The 24,769-nt window shown below is 41.3% G+C and overlaps 2 protein-coding genes across 7 annotated transcripts in view; both read right to left on the reverse strand.

The window, feature by feature from the left end:
- Positions 1-3,173, reverse strand: part of TRPC1 (transient receptor potential cation channel subfamily C member 1) — a 46,076-nt gene extending 42,903 nt beyond the window's left edge. The window contains exons 1-2 of one of the 3 annotated variants that reach the window (XM_073359773.1): positions 2,818-3,172; positions 1,414-1,568 (exon numbers count right to left, since the gene is read on the reverse strand). In XM_073359773.1, the coding sequence (XP_073215874.1) occupies positions 1,414-1,568; positions 2,818-2,953 (291 nt within the window). In that variant the 5' untranslated portion in view covers positions 2,954-3,172. Of the gene's footprint in view, positions 1-1,413; positions 1,569-2,817 lie in introns of all 3 variants that reach the window. The other 2 variants (XM_073359774.1, XM_073359775.1) reach the window with 2 other exon arrangements.
- A 3,565-nt stretch (positions 3,174-6,738) lies between these two features.
- PLS1 (plastin 1) overlaps positions 6,739-24,769 on the reverse strand; it is an 83,785-nt gene continuing 65,754 nt past the window's right edge. For all 4 annotated transcript variants that reach the window (XM_073359778.1, XM_073359782.1, XM_073359780.1 and 1 more), the window contains 6 exons: positions 19,434-19,512; positions 17,274-17,388; positions 15,755-15,888; positions 12,468-12,591; positions 8,209-8,333; positions 6,739-7,696 (listed from right to left, as the gene is read on the reverse strand). In XM_073359778.1, the coding sequence (XP_073215879.1) occupies positions 7,561-7,696; positions 8,209-8,333; positions 12,468-12,591; positions 15,755-15,888; positions 17,274-17,388; positions 19,434-19,512 (713 nt within the window). In that variant the 3' untranslated portion in view covers positions 6,739-7,560. The remainder of the gene's footprint in view (positions 7,697-8,208; positions 8,334-12,467; positions 12,592-15,754; positions 15,889-17,273; positions 17,389-19,433; positions 19,513-24,769) is intronic.

The following is a 24,769-nucleotide window of genomic DNA, read 5'->3' on the forward strand; positions in this document are numbered from 1 at the left end:
TTTCCACTGTATGCATCCGATGAAGTGAGCTGTAGCTCACAAAAGCTTATGCTCCAATAAATTTGTTAGTCTCTAAGGTGCCACAAGTACTCCTTTTCTTTTTGCGGATACAGACTAACACAGCTGCTACTCTGAAACAATCAACAATGAAGCTGTACAGGGTTGTACACTGATCCTTAACTATTCTGTTGCTTTGTAACTCTTCCCCCAGTCTCCACCATTTTTCATCTTTACTGCTGATCAATCACACATTTTAATAGTGATCATCTTTAGTTAAGCCAATCTTCCAAAATTCCATTATCCTGCATGGAGCAAATAATTTTATTTTGAAAGTGGGAGTAAAATATCAGTTTCTGTCCATTACCATCATGGTAAAGGCGAGAGGGTAGGTTCTGTCTGGACTGGTAACTTTTCATGAGGCTTCTGCAAGGCTAAGTTAAACCACCTTTTATTTTTCACTTTACATTGTTCTTTGTAAACTTAACATTTCTGTTTAAAAACGGGGAAAGTTAGAATAGAAACTTGTCCCCTCTTAGCAACAGAGGAAGCAGCATCTTATCAAGGAAAGCTTGGTGGGCAGCACATGCTTCCACTGCTTGAAAGACACTGGAGAAAGCAGGCTTAGAGGGAGAGCTAGCCGTCATCACAATCACCTGAACAACTTGGGAGCAAAGCAGAATTGAGGAATGGCAAGAGATTCAGACAGAAAGCTTGTAAGTCAAAACTAAAAATTCACAGGTAGATGCACTTTCATCATTCCACTGAATTAAAATCCCTGTCAGTCAGAGATCTATGTTGAACCTTATTCTAACCGCAGTGTGGAAAAGAAGCAACATTGTGCAATTCTGAAATGAAACAGGAAAAAAAATGGTGCTACTTCTTATATCGTAATTAACTTTTAACATCATGTAAAATATAATTATTTAACAATACACTGTACCTGAACTCTGAACTACAGAAGTGTATGCTTGCTTTAGACTAGAGCTAAGATACTTGAAAAGAATATTTAATGTTCTAACTTCAATCTTCACCCATCCTAAAAGTTGTTATTATCTAGTGGCGAAGTGATATTTGCATTCTAAATATTTTAAGAATTTACAATTCCATTGCAGAATATTAAAAAGTAGTCAGTAATTTGTTTGGGGAACAATGTGTGCACTTGCTCTGCAGCGCAAATAACCAAATTATTTCCAGAGCTCTACTGGAATCACTGAAGATGGTGATGCACTAACATGAAAATAAACAAATTTGCCATCTTTATTTAAGCTCCACTAGAAACATGACGTAGGCATGGAGGAGGAAATCAATGTTTACCAACTGAAAAAGGACAAAATTGATAACATTTTTCTTGCAGGTTCTGAAAAGACAACAAAAAACAACAAGGACAATAACGAGTGTGTAGTGGTTCTGTACCTGACAGCCATAATCCAAAAGAAGCTGTAGTATGTCCAAGTTTTCATTTTCAATGGTAATGGTTATAGCATTTCTCCCAAGCACATCCACACAATTTATGTTCATGTCACCTGAGCTGTTCTGCTCCAAGAGTTTCTTAACCATGTAATAGTCACCTAAACAAGCAACATATGAATATGTCTTAGTATTTTGGATTCATTTTTACTGGTATATATTCTGAAAATTAAATAAAACATAATACTTTTATCAATTAGAATAAAATGCAAAGCATATGCTCATGGTAAAATTTAAGATGACTTTAAATATGAAATAATCTACCAGTAATCCATGACATCTGACCAAAAATATTTAACATATAAGCTGCTGAGCAGCCAAACTAGAAACGGGTTATTTACATTAGATGTGAAATTAAACAACACAGTTAAGTCACTCTTCCTCACCCCTTATAAATCCCAACTCAGGAAAGCTCTTAAGCACATGCTTAGATTTATTTTTATTCAGGAAAGTATTTAAGCTTCTGCTTATGTCCCACCAGTACAAACTCACGTGCAAGTGCTTTTCAATGATCAGGGCAATGACTCCTATGTACTGTATGAGACTAAAGAGGAACCAAGTTAGAGTCCCTGTCTTTTTCAATGCTATTATTTATATGACTCTTTTCTAATTTGACTCTTTTTGTCAGTGTTACAAGTTTTTAATTATAAAAAGGGGGACACAAGCATTATGATGCAGCATTATTGAACCCACTCACCCCTGATTCACACAGGAGGAAGAAACCAGAGAGAAGTAATACAGAACTTCCCCTGGGGCTCAGCGATCCATTTTATGGGACAGGAAGCAAATTATTATGTGCAGGGGCCTCCACAGGGTGCAACACACAGGAAAGTATGGTCCCTGCCTGGAACAGATTACAAGACATAATAAGTCCCGCTTTCCCTCCTTTCTACTTTTATTGCCTTTTATGTACTTTATATTCCTCTGTGTGTGAAAGTTCATATGATGGATAGTTGTCTCCTCTGCCTGCTAACTTCCGCTGTGGCGTCCAGGCTTCTTTCATTATGTTCTAACGTAAACATTCAAACATTTAATGGGCAAAAAAAAGGTTTCCGGCTAGAGAGGCGCTTTGTGCAGCCTGCGCTGCGAGGAGACCTTTGACCACAGCCCTAACCTATTTATACCTGAAACCCCACTGGGAGAAAAGGGACTGCGGGGCCTGAGCCTAGCGGGCAGAGGCCGGCTGCCCAGCACCGCGCACCCTGCCGGCGGGCAGAGACCGGCTGCAGGCCAGCTCGGGCCCCCGCCCCCAAAGCGGATGCCCCACGGGAGGGGCGGCGTCCCGCCCCCGTGTCACACGAGCCCGACCCCGACAGCGGCCCCGGGGCGAGGGGCGGGCTGCGCCCACACCTTTGTCGCAGGCCAGCAGGAAGAGCTTCTCGTCCAGGGTGGTCTCCTCCTTCACCTGCCTCACGTCCTTCAGCGCCAGCAGCTTGTTGGGGGAGGCCGAGGCGGACGGGTCCGAGCTCTGGTACAGGGCGGCCATGGTGCCGGCTCCGCCAGGCCCATCCGGGTGCGGGGGGCCCGGACCAGCCCGCCCCGGGGTTCCCCACGCAGCGGGCCGCCCGGCAGCCGCCTCGCACCCGGACAGCTGGGCCGTAAACCCGACACTGTCAACACCGTGCAGGGCGGGGAGCGACCTGTCGCCCCGCTCGCTGCGCAGGCGCGGGGGAGAGCCACGGGCCCCCGAGGAGCTGGGCCTGGCTGGAGGACGTGGGGCGGGGCCCAGGACTCAGGGAAGCCAGACTCCGATGCCTGGGGCTGAGGCAGGTGCTTGTCTCCTTCCGTCTCTGGGTGCTTCTCCCCCTTCCTCCGCTCAGGGGCGCTGTCCGCTCGGGGAGCCTGCCCCCGCCTCCCGGGCAGGTACATTAACTGACACCCGCGGTGGCAGTTCGCCTAAGTTTCCCCTCCTCGGCCCCCCATTCCTCACCTCCCTGTTCCTCCTGGGCCCCTTTTCTCCCCCTTGTTCCCAGGGGTGTCCCTTGCTCTAGGTTCAGAGTAGCAGCCCTGTTAGTCTGTATCTGCAAAAAGTACAGGAGGACTTGTGGCACCTTAGAGACCAACCAATTTATTTGAGCATAAGCTTTCCTGAACTACAGCTCACTTCATCGGATGCGTGCAGTGGAAAATACAGTGGGGAGATTTTATATACACAGAGAACATGAAACAGTGGGTGTTACCCTACACACTGTAACCAGAATGATCAGGTAAGGTGAGTTATTACCAGCAGGAGAGGGGACAAAAACCTTTTGTAGTGATAATCAAGGTGGGCCATTTTCAGCACTTGACAAGAATGTCTGGGGGGGGGCGGGAAGGGGGGAATAAACATGGGGAAATAGTTTTACTTTGTAATGACACAGCCACTCCCAGTCTTTATTCAGGCCTAAGTTAATTGTGTCCAGTTTGCAAATTAATTCCAATTCAGCAGTCTCTCGTTAGAGTCTGTTTCTGAAGTATTTTTTGTTGAAGAATTGCCACTTTTAGGTCTGTAATCGAGTGACTAGAGAGATTGAAGTGTTCTCCGACTGGTTTTTGAATGTTATAATTCTTGACGTCTGATTTGTGTCCATTTATTCTTTTACGTAGAGACTGTCCAGTTTGGCCAATGTACACACTTTCTTGTCAACTGCTGGAAATGGCCCACCTTCATTATCACTACAAAAGGTTGTTTTTTTCCCCTCCTGCTGGTAATAGCTCACCTTACCTGATCACTCTCGTTACAGTGTGTATGATAACACCCATTGTTTCATGTTCTCTGTGTATATAAAATCTCCCCACTGTATTTTCCACTGTATGCATCCGATGACGTGAGCTGTAGCTCACAAAAGCTTATGCTCAAATAAATTTGTTAGTCTCTAAGGTGCCACAAGTACTCCTTTTCTCCTTGCTCTAGGGCAAGTGGGGCAGGTTTTATCCAGCCTGGGAGATGGCCTTGTGCTGGGGTAGCTAAGTACCTCCCACACTAAGAAGGTGATGGTGTTAGTATCACTATCTCACCATTTTATCATGAATCTTATGTGGTGATTTTCTTGACCCTGCCACCTCCCCCCAGGAAGTCATGTGATTTCATGAGACTCTCAGCTTTCATTTAAAAAACCAGTATATTTCTAGTCCTCATGGTTGTGGAGAAGACATGAGTCCTAAAAATACTCCAAAAAAGACCTTAAAAATCTGGGGCTTTTTTAATGCACACCGTGTCTGTGGTGCAAGATCGCCTTCCTCCCTTTGATCATCTATCTGAGAGAATTCCTCTGGGCTGCCTCCACTGGCTCCATAGATCCCTTTGAAGAGCAGCGGGTGCTGTCCGGGGTTCTCTGCTCAGCATAGGCGCTGACTCTGGAGCACCCATGGAAAAAAATTAGTTGGTGCTTACCACCCACTGGCAGCAGGCTCCCTGTCAGCACCTCCCATCTGCCAGTGGCCCTGCCAGTCAGCTCCTGCCTCTCCCCCACCCCCCGATCAGCTGTTCCCAGGTGGGGAGGGGAGAGGGAGGAGCTGGGACTGGCACACTTAGGGGAGGAGGTGGAACTGGGTGGGAAGAGGCTGGGGGAGGGGGATTGGGAGAAAGAGTGGTGCCTGGGGCAGAACAGGGGTGGGAAGAAGCAGGGTGGGGGTTTGGGGAAAAAGGCCTGGGGTGGAGCGAGGCTCAAGCACCCCCAGGACCTCGAGGAAGCCAGTGCCTGTGCTGAACGGTGTCCCCTTCAGGTTCCCTTCTTCTGGCCCTGTGACCTCACCCCGGTTTCTATTTTCTTATTCATTGTCCTCCAGAATCATTTGAGCCCCAGATTCAGTTGCTCCTCCCCTTAGGCTACAGGAGGGACCTTCAGGCGCTCCCGGATATCAATACGTTGTTGTCCTTAGAAAGCATGCTCACAACCATAGGCGCCGACTCCAGAGGCTGGAGCACCCACGGGGAAAAATTGGTGGGTGCAGCCAAGTTCCCTTCCCTGCCCCCCCTCACCTCACCTCCACCTCCTCCCCTGAGCACGCCGCGTCCCCTCTTCTCCGCCTAACTCCCAGTGCTTGCTGCTGCAAAACAGCTGTTTCGCGGCGTAAGAAGCTCTGGGAGGGAGGGGGAGGAGCGGGAATGCGGTGCGCTCAGGGGAAGAAGTGGGGGTGGGCATTTGGGGAAGGGGTTGGAATAGGGGCAGGGAAGGGGTGGAGTTGGGGCAGGGACTTTGGGGAAGGGGTTGGAATGGGGGCTGGGCTGGGGACAAAGGGGGGTCCAGCACCCACTGGCGCCAGCAGAAGTCAGCACCTATGCTCACAACAATCAGTAACTCAGGACACCTGGGAGTGAGCGATGCAGGACTGTCATTTTTTTTTCTAGTGTGACAGTATAGCGAGAGTTTATAACAGACAGTGGGGCATATAGAGCAACCCATTGTCAGAGAAGCCAGGTCAGAATAATATTTTTATCATTTTGGAGCTGTGTACCTCAGGAAGAAGGACAATGGTATTGTAGAGCATTAGTCCCTGTAGTATGGAGGTTGGGCAAAAAAATCTTAGATTCAATCTATCTCAAATAAAGACTTCCAGCCATGAACTAACTTGTCTCCAGAACCAGGCTAAGTGCATCAAATTTTGTGTCAGAAGATTCAGTTCCCTGGCCATGGGTTGGATGTCTTCTAAGGCAACTGAGAATAGAAATAATAGAATAATATTGGCAAATATTAACAGCTTTATTATGGACCAGGTAGGCATTGCCCCTATTAACCACCAAGCAAAGAAAGGCTCTGTATGTCATCACTAATCCTCTGAGCTGTTCAGTATCACCTTATATAATATCATCTAGTTCAAGGTGTCCTCTTTGTGTCAGTATGCTGTGTCAGATATTAGATTATTAATATTTAGTCTAATCCGGTTTGTTCATTGTTCTTGTATCTTGTTGCTTTTATTGTTTTCATGTTTTGGGAGGTAATGTGTCTGCTTTTACTTTTTTATTTTTATCCACAATTACTAGGTATTTAGTTGAGTATTCTGTCTTATCTGGCTGCTTTTAAAATAATTTTATTAAATATTGAAGTACCATAAGTGTTTGGCTAAAATTTATAGGTACAGACACAGGAATACAAATGCTCATTTCCAAAATCATAATCAAATGACTATTAGTCTTTCTCCATGCAGAAGATACTGCAACATGTTGCTTTTTGTATGTTTCCAGGAAGAATTTCTTGCAATCAAGCACCCCTTTCTAAGACATTGATCTTTTATGACAGAAAAATAGATATACATGTGTTCATTTAAAATAAATTCCAAAAGAAAATGCAGTACATATAAGCTGAGTCCCCAAACTGGACTGACCAGCTCTGTTTATTGCTTTCTGATACAACAGTTTATGAAAGTTCAGATATTTACTCCAGCTGCAAGGATTAATATAGACACATATCTTCCAGTAATGTCCATGGTACACATTTGCCTTACTATTTACTGTTAGTCTTCACTTTGATGAAAGTTTTTTTACAAAACAACAAACTATCTCGTATATTTAGGTGTTTACTCCCATATGAAAGATTCAACAACAAAACACTAAATTCTAGACAATATGGTGATCACAGGTCCAAACTAGCTCCAATAAAGTCAGTGGCAAGACTCTCATTGACTTCAGCAGGATTTGGATCAGACCTTCAGAGAATAAGGCAATGATGCTGATCTTTGTTCAGTTTGGGGAAAATATAATAGTGTTTGAATGGACTTTCACACAGCTATGACTACATGTAAACAACACCCACAAAAATCAAAATTTATTTTCACAGCAGATCCTCAAACAACATTTTAAAAGCTGATTCCTTTCAAACTATGAAAACAGTATGAACTAGGCTTGATTTACAAGATTTTTTAAAAAGCAATACAAGAATGTAACCTTAATTTGGTAATGAACATATTACCATAAATAATTCATGTAATATGAAATTGTTTGAATGAAACCTTCAATAGTATAAACAAGTTATTAAAATGTAATTAATGAATATATATCAATACTTGTGCATACGAATTTATCTCTGGTTTTATATCCATTAAACTTCAGAATCTTGTAAACTGTGAGGCATTTATCATGTTTAACATGGCAGAAACTTTTATTAAATGTCTAAATTATTTTATTTTGTTCAGTCCTCTTCCCATCAAGCATGCAAACACTGTCATAACCATTTTTGGCTTCACTTCTACTAGATCATCTGGCAGTGCATAAATACGAGCACCAATCTTTCGAGCAACTGAAATGGCATATCTTGAAAAAACGAGAGAAAATAATATTATTTTACTAGTATCTATTCCCTATGTTTTGAGACATACCATGACTATTAACACATTTTAATAAAAAGGTAAAAAATACACATCCAATCAATATTTCAATGTTGGGGAAATGAATGTAATTTACTGAATGAAAATAAGTATTAACAGTTGCACTGAGACATTTATTTTGCTTGACGTATTAAAAGTTGTGCTGGAACATTTATTTTGCTTGAATCTACTGGAGCATTTATTTTTCTTAACTATTAGGGGCTATGTCAGACAATTAATATAACAACTTCAGTGGAGTTGCCAGTTTACAGCAACAGTGAATTTGGCGTGGTATTTTCAATATGCTAGAAAAAATGTCGAGAAATTTTACCATTTAAAATGTAATTTATCCATATCTAAAAAACAAATGTAGGTAAATATTATTCTCTTTTGATGTATCAATAATTCCAAGGCTTCATTTCTGTGCAAGAAAATATAAAATATGATTTAAACGCTTACTTAGCATTATTCAGTTTGTCTTGTTCAGAAAGATCTTCTCTCTTGACCATTTCTTGACGAATTGCTTTTGGTGCAATGGCATCTATTAAATCTAGTACAGGTAAACTAGTGCTAATAGATTTGTCCTAAAAGAAAGAGTTAAAGAATTAATTAATATTAATCAATGGGTTTTCTTTAATTCTCCTAGTAGTATTTTTACAATGCAAACTAAAAATCTATGGAAACCAAATATTTTTTTAAAGATAGCATCATAGTTTATTCTTTTTACTACTTAAAGGCCCAATCCTGCTTTCCTTGCCTGTAGAAAACTTACGGTGAAGTCAGCAGGAGTTTTCAAAGATCAGCTTAATAATCCATGTAGTTTGTCTCTTTCAGAACTGGTACTGCTAAACAAATATGAACCGTTTGCTTCATTTAGTGACACCAGTATTGTTATTAACAGCAGTGACTGATCTTTTAAGATTATAAGATCTTCAAGACAGCCACGGTTTTAATTTTTATGTATTGGGCATATTGCTGATGCTAAAAAATCTAAATTTCTTTTTCCTAGTTAATAACCCTTACTTAGTTCATTACAGAATTGGCCACAAGCGATGTCTTTGGTGTGAGCTTTAAGGTAGAAATTGACCTGGGGTAAGTGACTGGTCTGTTGGGACTTAAACCAAACTGAATCTTTTGTGATCTTTGCTGTATAGCAACCAGCTAAGTTCAGCTTGCCTGGGTGCCCAAGAGGACTGTCTGTGACTCCATGGTAAGACTGTTATAGTGCTTCAGGAGTTCACATTTGTTACTGGGTTGGTGAAATCTAATTACAGAACATATAACCCGTTTGGGCTCTCTGCACAGCTTTCTTGATAGTCTGTCCTGAGGCTGGCACTCATGATCGTGAACCACTCCAGACAGCATGACAAAGGCAAAGGTGGCCTCAGGGCTGCTCTAATTTGTGCCTGACTGCCAGCATTCTGAAAGACAGTTCTGGCAGCTAGGGGTTGATAAAGCTTAATGGCACTCAAGCCACGCCCTCAAGTTTATGTCATCTGGTCATTCCTTACACAGGGAACAGCCACAGTTGACCAGGTGAGCTAGCTTTATGGCCCTGTGATGGGATGACACCACGCCATGAAGGGATCAAAACTGGCTTAGAAGGGGCTACCTGACAGGATGGGCTACACCTGGGTGAGCTGTGGGGGAGGGGTGTGAGAGATATACAATCCAAACTGAACCTGAAGCCCAACAGGGCTTGTATAAAACCAGTGAGAGAAGAGCAGAAGGGGGTGGGAAGAGCATCAGCTCTCACTCTCAGGGTTGAGAGAAAAGATTAGGAGGAAACCTAGGGAAAACAGCAGCAAAGGTGACACCACATGGATCTTAGCTGCTGATTGTAGGGTCCTGAGGCTGGAACCCAGGGTAGAGGGTGGGCCTGGGTTCCCCTACCAGCCACTGGTGGAGTGGCATGGACAGGGCAGTGGACTGTGAAGATCTGCCAGAAGCAGTTTGTTCAGAGAGACATAGATATCCCACGAGGCAGGGACTAGACAAGCCGTGAAGAGGAAGCGCTGCAGCTCGTGAGGCATAAAAGAGGCTGCAGAGTGAGAAACTGGGACAAAGTGCTGAGAAACTTCAAGTGGTGAGCTAATCCCAGATACACCACAGGACGGTACCACTGCAGTGAGTGGACAGGCCACTGTGACAGGCCCCTGGTGCTGCCCCTGAGGGGAAAAGTTGGTCCCCAATCTTTTCTTCAAAGGTGCAACTTTCAACTTCATGTTATATTTTTCTATTACATGTCATGCAGTTATATAATGGAAAAATCAGGGTCAAACCTCACTGAGCCCCTACACACTTGCCGAGTTCAACCTTTCCTGTGCAGTTTTCAAGTCTTCTGTTTCTCTCCGGAAACAATCATCTTATGCTGTGGTATGACTCCCCACCTACAACTGTGCATTGTCCATTCATTAAATATTAATGCCATATAGAGGAGTTAACGCTAGTCAAACCAACAGTAACATCTGCACCAATTTGCTGTGGACTTTAGTCCCCCACCACCAGGGGATCATGCCACATCAAGGCATTGTTCCTCACCAGCTAGCAGCGCCCCATTAAATGTTGCTGTTGAGATGCGGAAAGCAGCACAGCTGTTGTCTCTGTCTGTCTAGCCCTCCCTGCCCAAACATACACCTCACATGCCGTAGTTTTCTTCCCTCCACTTAAATAAGAAGAGAGAACACCATTCCCCATACTGCTGTTTTACCTCTTGCCCTACTTTTCAGAGTTCTCTCCTATTTCCAAGATAATAAGCTATTTTTCCCTATGTATAAATAAATGACCAAACTTTGAAAGGAGTCCTAAGCAGTCCAAGTACTATTAAAGCTTCTTTTAAAAAATCAGAAAGTTATTGCCTGAATAACATTTCAGTGTACGTAAGTATTTTCATCTTTTCCCCTTTCTCCTAATGGAACTATTTCCTGCTGCCAGTTTATGGCCTAGTCTGTCTAATTCTAGAATTCAGATAGAAACAAAATTCTCAAAGTACTAAGATGTGCTTCCTTTTAACCTTAAAATACCAGGTGCCTCTGCTGCATTTGCTTCCTTCCAACTGTTACAGCATATGAGCAGCCTAGTGCAAGATGAGTCAAGAGATCAATCAGCCGGAGGTGCCAAAGTGGGAAGCAGTTTGCTCCATTCCCTAAGAGGCTCATCATATAATCCAAGTGATATGCCTGCCCTCACCAACCAGATTAACCTAAGGTTTCCAGTTCACTCCAATTCTCATAGTGCCACCAGAATCTGTGCATTTAATCATAGCACTTCATTAGTTTGAGGAGATTAAGCTGATGTGTGTCTCCCCAAATTCAGAGGTCAAAAAATCTCTGTAATTCTAATTACTTGGGCGGTTGCCAGTCCAGCATGGTTCTACTTTAATGGTCTATAATGAATTTCAGTGACCTATGACCCTCTCTATTCTACACATGCATGCTGTTTGGTTTTGTTGGAAACCCAAGACTGAAGAAAAATTCAAATAATAAATGTCTAATTATTCTTACTGATGCATGTGTATATAGAACAGTCAGTATTTTTTTTAAGTGGAGGGGGAAAAATATGTCAAGTAATATCTCCCTAGATCAAAAATCAGACACTGAAAAAATACTTTTCAGTAATTTTTATGACTTAGCATTGTCAGACCAATCAATTTTTAACAAGAGTTTATTAATGAAGATAATGGGCCAGATTCTCTTCTCATTTACACCTGATTTATACCAGTGTTATTACTGATTTACACTGGTTTAAATGAGAGGACACTCAAGCTCACAGAGCAGGAACTGATGTCAAGGACTGGATAAATAATCTTCCCTAATTAAAATTGGACATTTTGTTGAGCAAAATCCTTGCATAACTGTGTTGCACAACATAGTGAGTTCTAAAATATTTAAATAGCTTGGCTCTTCATCTCCTACCGTGGCCAGCATAGATGCCTAATTGTTTTAAAGTGTGCATTGAAGTTACATGCTTACTGTGGGGTTACACTGGTGTGCAAGTGTGGTTATCAATCTATCATTTCAAAAGAGAGAGAGAGATAAAGACACTCTTGAGTGATTGGGCAGATGTGTATTAAATGCAGAAGGATAAACTTTTTCTATCAGTTTTCTCCTTTTCCATTTGGCAAATATATTTCCCCTGTGTTTTTACAAAGTACAAGCTGACACTGATCTGTTTTGTTAGGTCTGCTGTGCATTTGTAGAGGTGTCAACAAATTGGTGACTACTGTTTGTGGTTAACTTGTGCTCCCTCTGCTGGTTCTGCTACAGCACAGGAGAAAATAGTTTCAAAGGGCTGAAATATTTCAAAAGTGCTGAGAAATTATTTCAAAACAAGATGCGTTTTCAAAATTGTACTCTATATTTGTATCCATAAGTTTCAGGGTGCCCAAAACTCCATACCTGCACAGGCAAATCAGGGAAGTGTCTAGTTAGCCACACTGACACATGGAAAATTATTGACAAATTAAAAGCCCCTTTGAAAATAATTTGGCTTTATAATCTTACATAAGTAGTGACTATCATTTGATTTTGCTTTTCATTTCTTATCACGAGAGTTGTGGAACATTTTTGAAGATAGAATCCAAAAGACATTCTTTTATCAGATTATGCCAATTGAAGGTAGAGCCAATGTTGAACCTAAACTATATGGCACGGTCCCTTTAAAAATCCCATATCTGATACATTTACTTATCTTCTGTCCTGATGTAGACTCTTGATTACCTTGAAGCTGGTAATTGAGGTTTTCTTGTTTGCATTTGCAAGAGTTTGATTCACCCATTTAATAATAATTTCATCATTTACTTTTTCCCCCTCTCCAAGGTCTGATAGTACATTCAGAGTATACCTATAACCAAAAGAAAACAGTGTTTGACTCTAAAAATGAAATAAAGAACGATTCTCTGTTCCTAATATTATGCAGTAAAAGATAGTAAAATATTTCTTCAGAAGAGGCCTATGTACAAACCATTCACCTTTCCATCTTATTTTACACTGTAAGCTATTTTTGGAACCTATTTTTCTACTTCAAAAATATTTTGTTAGCTGTCACGAGCATATAATTATATTCCAGATATCATACTATCCACCATCAGATTTTCGACATATATTTTATCTACCATATCATAACAAACTTCATTTGGTGAAATTAAATGGTATATCAACTTGACTTCTAATCACTTTAAAAAGTGAAATAAAAGTCATGTAAATATACTGCCCCTGAATCTCTATGCCAATTTTTGTGGCTTAGAATCACATTTTTCTTTTATAAAAGAAAATTGAAATTATTATACAAGAGTATTGTACAATTTCCTGCTAGATCTACTAGGAGGACTTTGATTTCACAAACATAGATCTCAGTCTTGCTTTGGGATCCACCAGAGTGAATCACTGCTCCATACAATAAGGGGAATTGTGAGTAAAGTGAAATAAATAATCTACTTTATAGCATTAATGCTGTCCAAGGATGGTGTTTGTCATAGGCACCGGATTCCTCTGGGCCTGGGAGGTGCTCACCCCAGCCCTGCCTCTTCCTGCCTCCACCCCATCCCCATCCCACCTCTTCCCTCTCCACCCCAGGCCCTGCCCCCCACCCTGCCTCTTTCTGCCCTGCCCCACCCCACCTCTTCCCGCCCAGTTTCGCCCCCTCCTGCATGCCGCGAAACAGCTGATTGCGGCGGGTAGGAAGCACTGGGAGGGAGGGGAGGCACTGATCGGTGGGGCAGCAGGCGGGCAGCAGGCACTGGGGGGGGGCGGGAGCTGCTGCCAGTGAGTGCTAAGCACCCACTAATTTTTTTCTGTGGGTGCTCCAGCCCTAGAACACCCATGGAGTTGGCACTTATGGTGTTTGTTTTGGTTTGGTGGGGTTTTTTTAAACTATGACTTTTTAAATTCTTGTCATTATTTCTTAGTCCATAAACCAGTTCTTCAACAATGGTGCATTGTAAAAATTCTGAATTTCAAATATGTAATGCCGGGATTTTTCCAGATTTCCATTACCAGCCAATACATACAATTGCACAAGAAAAAACATTCAGAAATAACTGTTTAAGAAGAAATAGGATCATCTTAAGGAGAGATATCCAAGAGAACTTTGATCTAATGGAGAATTTTCATTTTGTTCCAACAATTGGTATGGCACCCTGGCACCCCCTTATTCACCGTTGTCAGATAATTAGGATATGTTTTGCACAAAGTATGCTTTGTGAGGTATAATTCTAAAAGTCTTGATCTGCTAGACATTAATATCTCATTGGACTGTATGTGCTAATATCGTATGTGAAGTTATGAAGTTTGGCTTTGTATGTGTTACTGAAACATATTGTGAGGTTGAAAACACCCACAAGCAGCCTTTCAGATACAACATTAAAAAGGCTAAACCATGTTAATGACTTCTTAACACACAAGCACAAGAAGTACCCCAGAACTGAGTAGAAACCTCTCAGAGATAACACTACACAGTGGGAACTGTTTGACCCATGTCACAGCAGAAGAGCTTTCCAGCAAGTGAAAAGAAGATATAAAAGGGGGAAATGACATCATGATGGTACCTCACTCCCCCTACAACACCACACCTGGAAACACCTGAGGAACAAAGACTGAAATGGGGGAAGTGATGGTCCCAAGCTAGAGGGATTTCTAGACTGTGTATGAAAACCTGAGAAACCCAAGCTGCAAAGCAAAGGCAGCTTGTGCCTTAAGAATCTGACAGCCTGTTTATCACTCAGGGTGAGAATGTGCTAATTCATATCCTACCTATCTAGTATGTTAAGCTCAGTTTGCGTTTTTGTTTATTTACTAGGTAATCTGCTTTGATCTGTTTGCTATCACTTATAATCACTTAAAATATGTCTTTTCATAGTTAATAAATTTATTTTATGTTTTAATCCAAACCAGTGTACATTTGACTAAGGTGTCTGGGGAAAATCTCAGCTTGGTTACCACAAGTGTGCATGGTCCTCTTCACATTGAGGGAGAGGCGGACCGGGTATTAAACCCATATATTAGCCAGATTTGACCTGGGCAGGACAGTGCTGCTCTGGGGTCTTAGGCTGGGAGGCTGGTGGTTAGAAAGCCTGAATTTAACTGCAGCTGGGTGAATCCCTACCTGTGTGAATGTTGGTGAAAGTGAAAACTTGGAGGGCTTTGCAGCTCGTCACAGCAACGTAGTGTGAGAGAGAGCCCAGGCTTCTGGGTCAGAGGGCTCAATGGTACCTCAGTTCCAGGTGGCACCCCTGGGGGAACCTGTCACAGTTGGTTCACTATTTGTTGTACACTCAGTATTTTTGCAGTTTTACACAATTCCATAATATGGGACAGATCTTTGGGTGGTATAAACTGCCATAGCTCCATCAACTTCTATTTAAATAAGTACAATGAAAGGACTGTTGACAGTGTTGCTGCCTTATTTCTATGTGTTGATGATATTTTCAGAAAGCCAATACATAAGTACTTTATGGGACAGGGGAAATTTTGGACCTGACATCATTGATGGTGGTTCTTAATTTACAAAAGGCCGAGATTTTTCTGTTGAATTTAAATAATTAAAAATGTTAAGAATATAAACAAGCTGTATTACTAATTTTGATTTCAAAATCAAGATAATTACTTCAACAAGAATTTGAACTGAAATTATTTAGATTCTGCTTTAATCCGCAAAATTATTATTTTAATTTTGATGTTAGTGAAATAGGTCTTGATTTAATTTTATACAGTACAAAAGGCTAGGTTTCAGTCTTAAACAGGGGGAGGACTACTGTCCCTCTTTAATACTTCCAGTAGCATTAATTCATACAGAGCACAGTAACAATGAGTATTTCACTGCAGCATACTGTATATTTCTGTAATTTCTAGGCCCAGATATTTCAGTCTTCACCGCAGACAGGGGAATTTAGCCCTTAGATTATGAAAAAAATTTGCAGACAGGATGCAAAAAACTGACTAACTTGTCATGGTTTTGTATGGATACCATTAAGCTCTGCATGCATATAACAATTGCAAAAACTCCTCACCTTCTCATCAGCTGCCACACCAATGCCAACGTCAGAGTTGCATTGCCATCATTTAGGTCCTGTCCAGCAATACCAACCAGGGAGAATTTGGCCTTTGTCTTCCCAATTTCCACTGCATAATTACAATTCTCAATCTAAAAATGAAATGTTTAAACTTTATAGATATGAAAAGTATTAATATCACATATAGGCTTAATAATATTTTGAGCAATCTTGTCCCAGTGTTACCCATGCTGAGACTGGGGACCATGTAAGGTCCGTTAACTCTTTCAGAACTACTTTTAAGTCATTATACTGCTGCACCATTTTTGAAGATCAAAATACAAATATATAAGATTCCCGTGACAATCTTATTCCCAGCTGAATGAATGAAAACCATAGGTGCTGGAACTAGGGGTGCAGGGGGTGCTGCAGCACCCCATGGCTTGAAGGGGTTTCCATTGTATACAGGGTTTACACTTTGGTTCAATGGCTCTCAGCACCCCCACTATAAAAATTGTTCCAGCACCCCGATGAACATTACATTTGCATTCTCTGTCTGACAGAGCTGAGCACATGGAGTCAAAGTGACACCTGGTGTAAGCCGTTGCATCTCCACTGAAGTCAATGAAGTTGCACTTGCATACATCAAGGCTGAGTTTGGATCATAGAAAAAATAAGGAAAAGACAGACCCAGGCTTAGGAACTTGGAGAAGGGTTATGGAATTCATTGTAAAATGTAAGATCCTAATGATAGGTGCTGAGATTCTAAAATATAAAAGAAATGCTTCCGTTATAAATTAATCTAAGTGAATGTATCCTGTGTTGTAATCTAAAACTGCCAATGTACATGTAAAAGAGGAGTTCTCATTTCACCATACTCCAATCATAATGGTCTTTTCTGCCTTAAAAATCTATGAATCTGAATCCTAAACAATCAGAGTGAGTCTTTTTTATATTTAACATACAAGATCTTTACAGAATTGTTTAAATAACAGCTAATCAATACACTTGTCTCCATTTTTGGCATTGCCATAATCATACAACTGACCAAAAAACTTAGATTTTGCAAGGTCTGTACAAACTCAAACAGCCTGATGTAAAATTGCACTGTGAGGGAGCATCCCACACATTAACCCACTCTTCAAATATCTAGGTCCTGATTTTTTACTTTTCACAAGGATTCTAATGTGAACAAATATTAGTTTCTGAAGTAACTCAAGTGTACCACACTGAGCAGAACTCATACAGCATAGACTAGCATTAATAAATTAAATGAATTTTCCCAGCTTCTCATACTACCAAAAAGTGGTGTGTGTAAAAACCAACAAGATACATATAGCACAAATACTCCTTTTTCCTTGGGAAAATACCCTGTGGTACTTTTAAGCAGGATTGTCCCAGTAAAACTGAAACATATGGCCAACTTAACTAAGAGCTAACAGTCCAGGGACACAAGCTCACACAATTCAAGATGATACAATACAATGCACTAGTAGGTGTCCATTATAACTGAATGCACCACAGAATATTTACTGACTTTTTTCATGTTACCACCAAGTGCAGGATACGGAGGTTTGTTAACATGGTTCCATTCTACTGGCACACGAATCATTTCATACAGCTGGAAGATCACTAAAGCGTCAGCAAGGTCACTAAATCAAAGCAGCAGAAAAAGAATTGAGAGTGCTTTTTAAGTATATTAACAAGAATATGAGACCCCTGAAAATGAACAGATGAGAGAGTGCAAAAAAGAAATTCCACTCACATAAATAACAAAACAAAACCCTGCACCAGTCTTTGAACAGGTTTCTCCACATTTAAACCTTTCATTGGTTGATCCCTCCCATAAGTTAAATTAATTTCACAGTTTTGTTATTCTCACAACTCTCACTGAATAGGTAGGACCACTGACTGTCCCTAGATATTGAATTTATAGCTGGTATAGGAAAGCAACCACTAATAGTTAAGGTTGCCAAACAGTTGCCATTAAAATCCTCCATTTTGAGTTGTTCAGACCTTTCTGAAACATTCAAGGCTGAAATTCTCCATGCTTGGTTTCTGTCCATAGGTGAACATAATTAGAAAGATGAAGCAAAAACAGTGTCTCAGCCTTTGAGTAAGAAGAGAGTTAAGAAAACTATTATTTTCCCAATTATAAGTAGCATTCCTATTTTTTTAAACAGACCTACATTTGGAAATTAGTCATTAGTTGTAGGTGTTGTCCATTTTAAAACAATCTATACTATAGACAACCTCACTTTATATGAGTTATAAAACAAAATGGGCCAATGAATCCTAGCAGCATGAACACATGGAATCAGGTTTTACCAACAACATTTAAACATATACACATCATTGTTGCTCCCTATATTACTTTTTCAAATTGCTTGGATATGATCTAACTGCCTGCGCAGCACAATTTCAAAAATGATGAGAAATGTTGGAAAAGTAAGTGGATTTAAGTTTTTTAATCCCCTATGTATTTGAAGATTTCCTGAGTACAAAAGTTCCTATTTAAACTCATTTAAGCTAGTAATAGAATAAACATTAAAATGTTCACTATAGTTAGTCTCTGTGAGACATAGCAGAGGGAGGAAATCCTTGTCAGTGTTAAGTATACCTTCCAAGATTTGGTTCTTTTAGGTGAATGTGAAGGTTTAGCAAATCAGCTTAGATGCAACAGAGTATGAAAAAGCATAAGCAGCTCTTAACTATTTGAAGGAAGCCCGCAATACCTTTTCTAGTTAGCTTGCAGATATTACTGTGAAATGAGTGGAGGTTAGCCCCGTGAGCCTACCATGATCACACCAACTGCAACTCCTCCTAGTCTACTATGTCAGTATCTATATTTTCCCAGTTAGTTCAGAAAGGATCTTAATTGCCTACATCACTTACTGAAACAATGAATAATAATATTTTGCACTTTCTAGTTTCTTTCATCCAAGGATCTCAGAAGTCTTTTATAAACCTTAAATCTCACCAAAATCCCTTGAGATAGTTTAAATATTATTATATCCTTTTTACAGATGAATAAATGGAGGCACACAAAGTGTTTGTCTATGGTAGGCTTTTTTGCCCAGGACTTCCTCCTGGAGCTACTACCTATACAGATTCACTGGAGGTAACAGTAATAGAAGATCGGAGGCGCTGGAAACAACAACTCTTTTAATCATCATGTCATATAGTATAGTCATCCACCCCACAACAGCTGCTTATGCTATGGAACCAGAGAAAAGTGACAGAGTTGGATGTAAATTTCCTGACATAGTTGACATTTACTTTTATCATTTAATAGTTAACACTAATTCTCATAACATGTTTTGCTTGTTGCACAAACAGAAATACCATTGTATAGTATGAAACCCTTTTCTCTCAGAACAATTAACACTTACCTACTCTTAATTCCTGACATTCCATATCAGGTTCTGGGTAACACCTAAACCAAATGTTTTAGACTAGCCAATGCCCTACTTGCAAAACTCACTGCAGTAGGCTCAGTACTTGATTTTTGCTTTTTAAAAAAATATTAAGTAATGCTGTTTTCTATTATTTATAGTTCTCTTGGAAATGCAGCTTCACTTTCTGGATATTGTGTTTGTGGGGTTTTCCAGTGAGACATAAATATCTATTTAATTGCATCTAAAAGAGCTAATGACTAAATCAATAACTAAATAAAAATTAGAACTCAAAGTTTTACCTGTACAAGTGGTTAATATATGGGTTTACACCCAGAGAATTCATCCAGTTCCGGAATGTCGTCTCTTCCTTACTTTCTCCTATAGCAATAGATGTAATCCATATTAATGACTTGGAGAAGATGTCTTAAGAGGCCAGGTTTAAATCATTTATACACATACAACACCAAAAGTTATTCTAAATAGTTCCTATGGTACAATTTTTTTCTTGAAAATGAGTGTATCTTTTCTATAGGAATAATCTCTGTTGGCCAAGGGATTGAGAAAGTCCTGACACACTCAAGATCTCTGGATTCTAGACACAAGGCCAGACACATCACAGGGAAGACTATGAAAATATATTTTTCTATAAAAATGTTTTTCCATACAATACAATATCAGACATATTATTGGTTTGTATTTTAGACATTTAAGATTTGTATTGTGGAGCAAGTGCTGAGGAGTAATAGCAATGTTAATGATCAAGTGAAATCCAACAGAAGATAGTTTGGTTGATACTGTGATAAACAGCATGTTTAAATCTGTTTTAAGTTGCATCTGTCTGTCAAAGGTATTTCTAGAGCACCTATTGTCATGGTATCTTAATTCCTTAAAGACAGTACAACTTCTGTCCTCTCTGCAGAGAGCCCCAATATTTGCTGCTTCTATATACAGTACAGTAACTCCTCACTTAACATTGTAGTTATTTTCCTGTGGTGGGGTAGTCACCCCACCGCCTGAGAAAAGGGCTGGAACAGGCCTTTTAAGGCTGTGCAGACCAGCAGCCAATCAATAAAGGCCTGTGGAGGGCCGATCAGGGAAAGGAAGAGGCAGCTAATCAGGGCTGGGCGAGGCTCTATATAAAGGTGGCCTAGCAGAGAAGAAGGCAGTTTCTCCCTGACTAGTGAAGGAGAAGGACAGGCTCCTGAAGCAAGGAGTTAACACCTTGGACAGAGCACTGCTGGGCAGGCTTGGGGGAGCAGGAGAGGGAGGGCTCCAGCCCTGTTACCTGCTAGGCGGCAGACCCTGCTACAAAGGGCTAAGAAGGTGCACAAGGCCATAGGGGAAGTAGCCCAGGGAAGAATAGGTGGACAAGAGGGGAACAAAGGAGGGCAGAAAGAGGCTTCTGCTAGAGGGTCCCTGGGTTGGGACCCAGAGTAGCAGGTGGGCCTGGGTCCCCCGCCTTCCCCTGCACCTGGCTATGGAAGACAGTGGCCAACATGGACTGCAACTTGCCCCTGAGCTAAGGGGCTAGACTTTGGGTTCTGGTTGGCCATTGAGGCAGGAGCTAGTCCCAAATACTGCTGTTAATGCCCCCCCTCTTGGAAGGGGGTGAGTCTGGAGTAGGGGGTGCTGCTGGAGGGCAGTGTCCTGAAGTGGACACTGCCAAGCAGGGAGCAATGTGGGTCCCAGGGCAGCAGAACAGACAACGGGCAAGACACCACGCACTGAGGATGCTCTGCAGCAGACAGAGCTAATTCCTGGAACAACCAGTGGGAGGCGCCAGTGGTGGTGAGTCTTGACCCCATCACAGTTCCTGAAAAATGCAACTTTAAGCAAAATGATGTTAAGCGAATCCAATTTCCCCATAAGAATTAATGTAAATAGGGAGGGTTAGTTTCCAGGGAAACTTTTTTGTTGGACAAAAGAGAGGTGTTTATATATATACACACACAGTATAAGTTTTAAACAATTTAATACTGTACCCAGCGCAGATGATTGTGAAGCTTGATTGTGATGGTGGAGTCAGAGGGTGGGATATTTCCCAGGGAATGCCTTACTGCTAAATGATGAACTAACAATTGGCTGAGCCCTCAAGGGGTTAACTCGTTGTTAATGTAGCCTCACACTCTACAAGGCAGCAGGAATGGAGGGAGGGAAGACAACATGGCAGACAGATGCACACAATGTGTGTGTGAGAGAGAGATGCGCATTTCCCCTTTAAGTACTGGACACCACTCTTAAGTACACTGCCTTGTTAAGTTAATCAGCAAGCTGAGACCGTAGCAGCTGCTGCCAGGAAGCTCCCTCTGTCCGTAGCCCTGTCGTGTGTCCCCCCTGCTCTATGGAGATGGAGTAACCGGGAGCAGGGGGACACCCTGATATTAGTCCCCCTCACCTCCCCCTCCCCAGCAAGCAGGAGGCTTGGGGAGCAGCTCCAAGGCAGAGGGCAGGAGCAGCACGTGGCAGTAGGGGAGGGACAGCTGAACTACAGGCAATTGATAGCCTGCTGGGCAGCTGCTGCACAGGGAACTTAGGGGAGCGGGGAGCTGATGGGGGGGGGGGGAGGGGCTTCTGGCCCACCCTGGTTCCAAGCCCCCACCAGCTAGCTGCAATGGACAAAGCAGGTGGCTGCCAAACAACCTTAAAGTTGTGCAATGCTCCCTTATAAACGAGCATGTTCCCTAATTGATCAACAATGTAACAACATTAACCGGGACAACTTTAAGTGAGGAGTTACTGTATTTCCCCAGCAGGAGCTCAAAGCACTGGGGACATGATCCTTGCCCTTGAGAGACTTTTCCAGTGCAATAGACCTCACTTTTTCAGTTTGCATGGCTACAGACTTAATATGACAGCATTGCATTGGTGAAGATGTCTTCCCAACCAAGAGGGCTAGATCCTTCTTGCAGTTTTAAATGGCAACTTTGCTTCTGGGGAATCCAGAAAATTCTGTGGAAAGACAAATCTGCGCTTTCCACAGATTTGAATTGTCCTCATTTACCTTGATGACTAGTACCTAGTCATCATTAAGGCTGCTTTCCCACTCTGACAGAATGATTTACCAGTCTACTGTTTTTCCCTGCTACTTGTGGAGCTACCCTTCCCATGTGCACTCTTTTATTTCCCTACTTCCTCTCTCATTAATCCTTGTTTATTGACCAGGAAGTACCTGGTATTCAATACTTTTCCTTGTGTACCTTTTCATTAAACATCTGTTACACTACTGCTGATATAATACAGCACATGCCATTTGCTTTTCAATAAATAGCACATTTAAGAAATAACAAACACCTATGTGCCTGGAAAATACTTATTATTCTATTAGGATGATCGACAGTACACAAGTTAGAGCTTTTTCCCCCCACTCAGGGATGTTTTTATTTAAGAGAGATTAACTATTAAACAAACAAAAAGCAAATCAAAGCTTTGTTCAGATGCTGCTGCGTTCAAGTTCTGTGACTCGGGATAGTTCATGTTACTGAGTTTGTTCAAACTGGGTTAAACAACAGCAGAAGAATCTCATTTGGTCTTGTAATTAGAGCTGGACGGAGGACAATTCCATTTTGAAACAACATTAGAGGTTTTGAAATTTTTTTTCATTCTCCATTGGAACAAATTCAACACCTTTCAGATGTTTTTTTGCAAAATGGAATTGTGTCAAAATGACCATCAGATTAGAAAGGTCAGGTTTTTTTATTTAGGTGTTTCTCCAGTCAACAGTGTCAAGAGAGCCCCAGATCTCAGAAACCTGTCCATTAAAACATCAAAAATGATACATCTCTGTGAAATGTGTCAGCTTTGATGATACAACGTATTCCGACAAAGTATGTTTAGTCAAAAATGTTCTAACCGGCTCGAATTGTAATTAGTATTGGGATCAATTTTAGGCACATGGGAAATTTACAAGACTCTCATTCTACAGCATATTTTTTAAATTTCGGGGGCTTTCAGTCATGTGTAATTCAGTATTCCTGGTTTCACTTTCAAACTTATGGTTACTAACAAAAACCTACCCCAAAAAAAGAAGCAATTATTAATAAATGTGTGCTAAAACAAAATGGAAACTATTTTAACACTCAACCCATTCCCTGCATTTCTGTCATCATTTCTTGTCAATTTCATAGTTGAAGGAATAGGTGGGAGGCTGAATGATGCCAAAAAGATGCCAGCTTAGGTCTAAACAATTTGATCATACAACAGGACATTTATTTACAACTTTCCAATATTTTTCTGTTAAAAAAGCTCAAAACTAGAAAGACTACATATTAAGAACATAAGAATGGCCATCCTGAGTCAGACCAATCGTCTATCTAGCCCAGTATCCTGTCTTCCGACAGGGGCCAATGCCAGGTGCTTCAGAGGGAATGAACACAACAGGCAATCATCAAGTGATCCACCCCCTGTCATCCACTCCCAGCTTCTGGCAAGCTGACAAGTACTAATTTAAGGAGAATAGAAATGATATATTCTGGACTTAAATCCCTTTTTGGATTAGTGGAGATTTTAAGACTTACCGATCTCTTGGTTAGTTTGGGGTAACTAATCAATTCCTGACTGAAATGTAGGACATTGGTCCATTCCCAAGACACAAGTCAAATGCTTCCAGGAAAACATACTAAGGAAACATAGATACTAAAGGAAATATTGAGCAATTCCACTCACACTGAGAATCTTAAAGAGCATGCTGAACACTGTCAAAAGAATCCAAACCAGACAAATAGGAGCAATAGCGTGCAAGTTGGAAAGTGCAGTTCTGACTAGTAGGAATTCAGGAACTAAAAATAGCTTACTATATTTAATATGCCACTCTAAAAAAGATCCTTTATGATGCATCACCTAAGAATTCTTAAGTTTTCCAGATGGCTGAAAATTGACCAGCTGTTTTTCCATTTCCTTGTTAAAAAAAATACCTTGTGAACAACTGTAGGGGCATATGTTCTGCTACATGGTGCAAAAGAAAGTCAAATCATGGAAAATCCACAGAAATGGGGCATGGAGCCATCCAGAGGAGAAAGATGGCCATGAGGTAGCTTCCGTCATATCACATTGCCACTTCTCTCCTCTCTGACAGCATTGTACTACTCAGCTGAGTGAGGAGTAGCCAGGAGGATGGTCATAGGTGTCCAAGGAATAGCTATTTAGCATGGTACAGTTCTCTCTCTCAGTGCAGCAGAACTTTTGGTGCAATTTGCATCATAAGTTACTATTGCCCTGAGCAGAAATAATTTCCCCTCTGTGGCTTTAACAGCCCATGGAAGGAGTATGAGCTGCCAGTTGGCCAGGCAGTGACAGCACAGCAGAGACAAAAGGCATACTGGGGGGAACATGGATAGGCCATGTTTCATTGGACAGAGATTTTTAGGACTCAGCCTTCTATGAGAAATGAAAGCCCTGCCCCCAGTTGTTTTACTTTCCTGACAGATCCCACTCCCAGAGGGCACGATGCAAAAGAGCAGTAGCCTAATAAAGTCCATGCAACTATGGGGGTCAGTACTTTTCTTCTGTGCAGTTTTATATGGGAAGGGGAGCATCTTGAAAGGGCCTGTCCTTTGTCCCTATACATGCAGATCACCACAGAGATTAAGCATTATCCAGTACATTGAAAGGAAGACCGAATTAATGCTCAGCCAGCTTT

Source organism: Lepidochelys kempii, chromosome 9 (genome assembly GCF_965140265.1).
Source record: "Lepidochelys kempii isolate rLepKem1 chromosome 9, rLepKem1.hap2, whole genome shotgun sequence".
Lineage (NCBI taxonomy): Eukaryota > Metazoa > Chordata > Testudines > Cheloniidae > Lepidochelys > Lepidochelys kempii.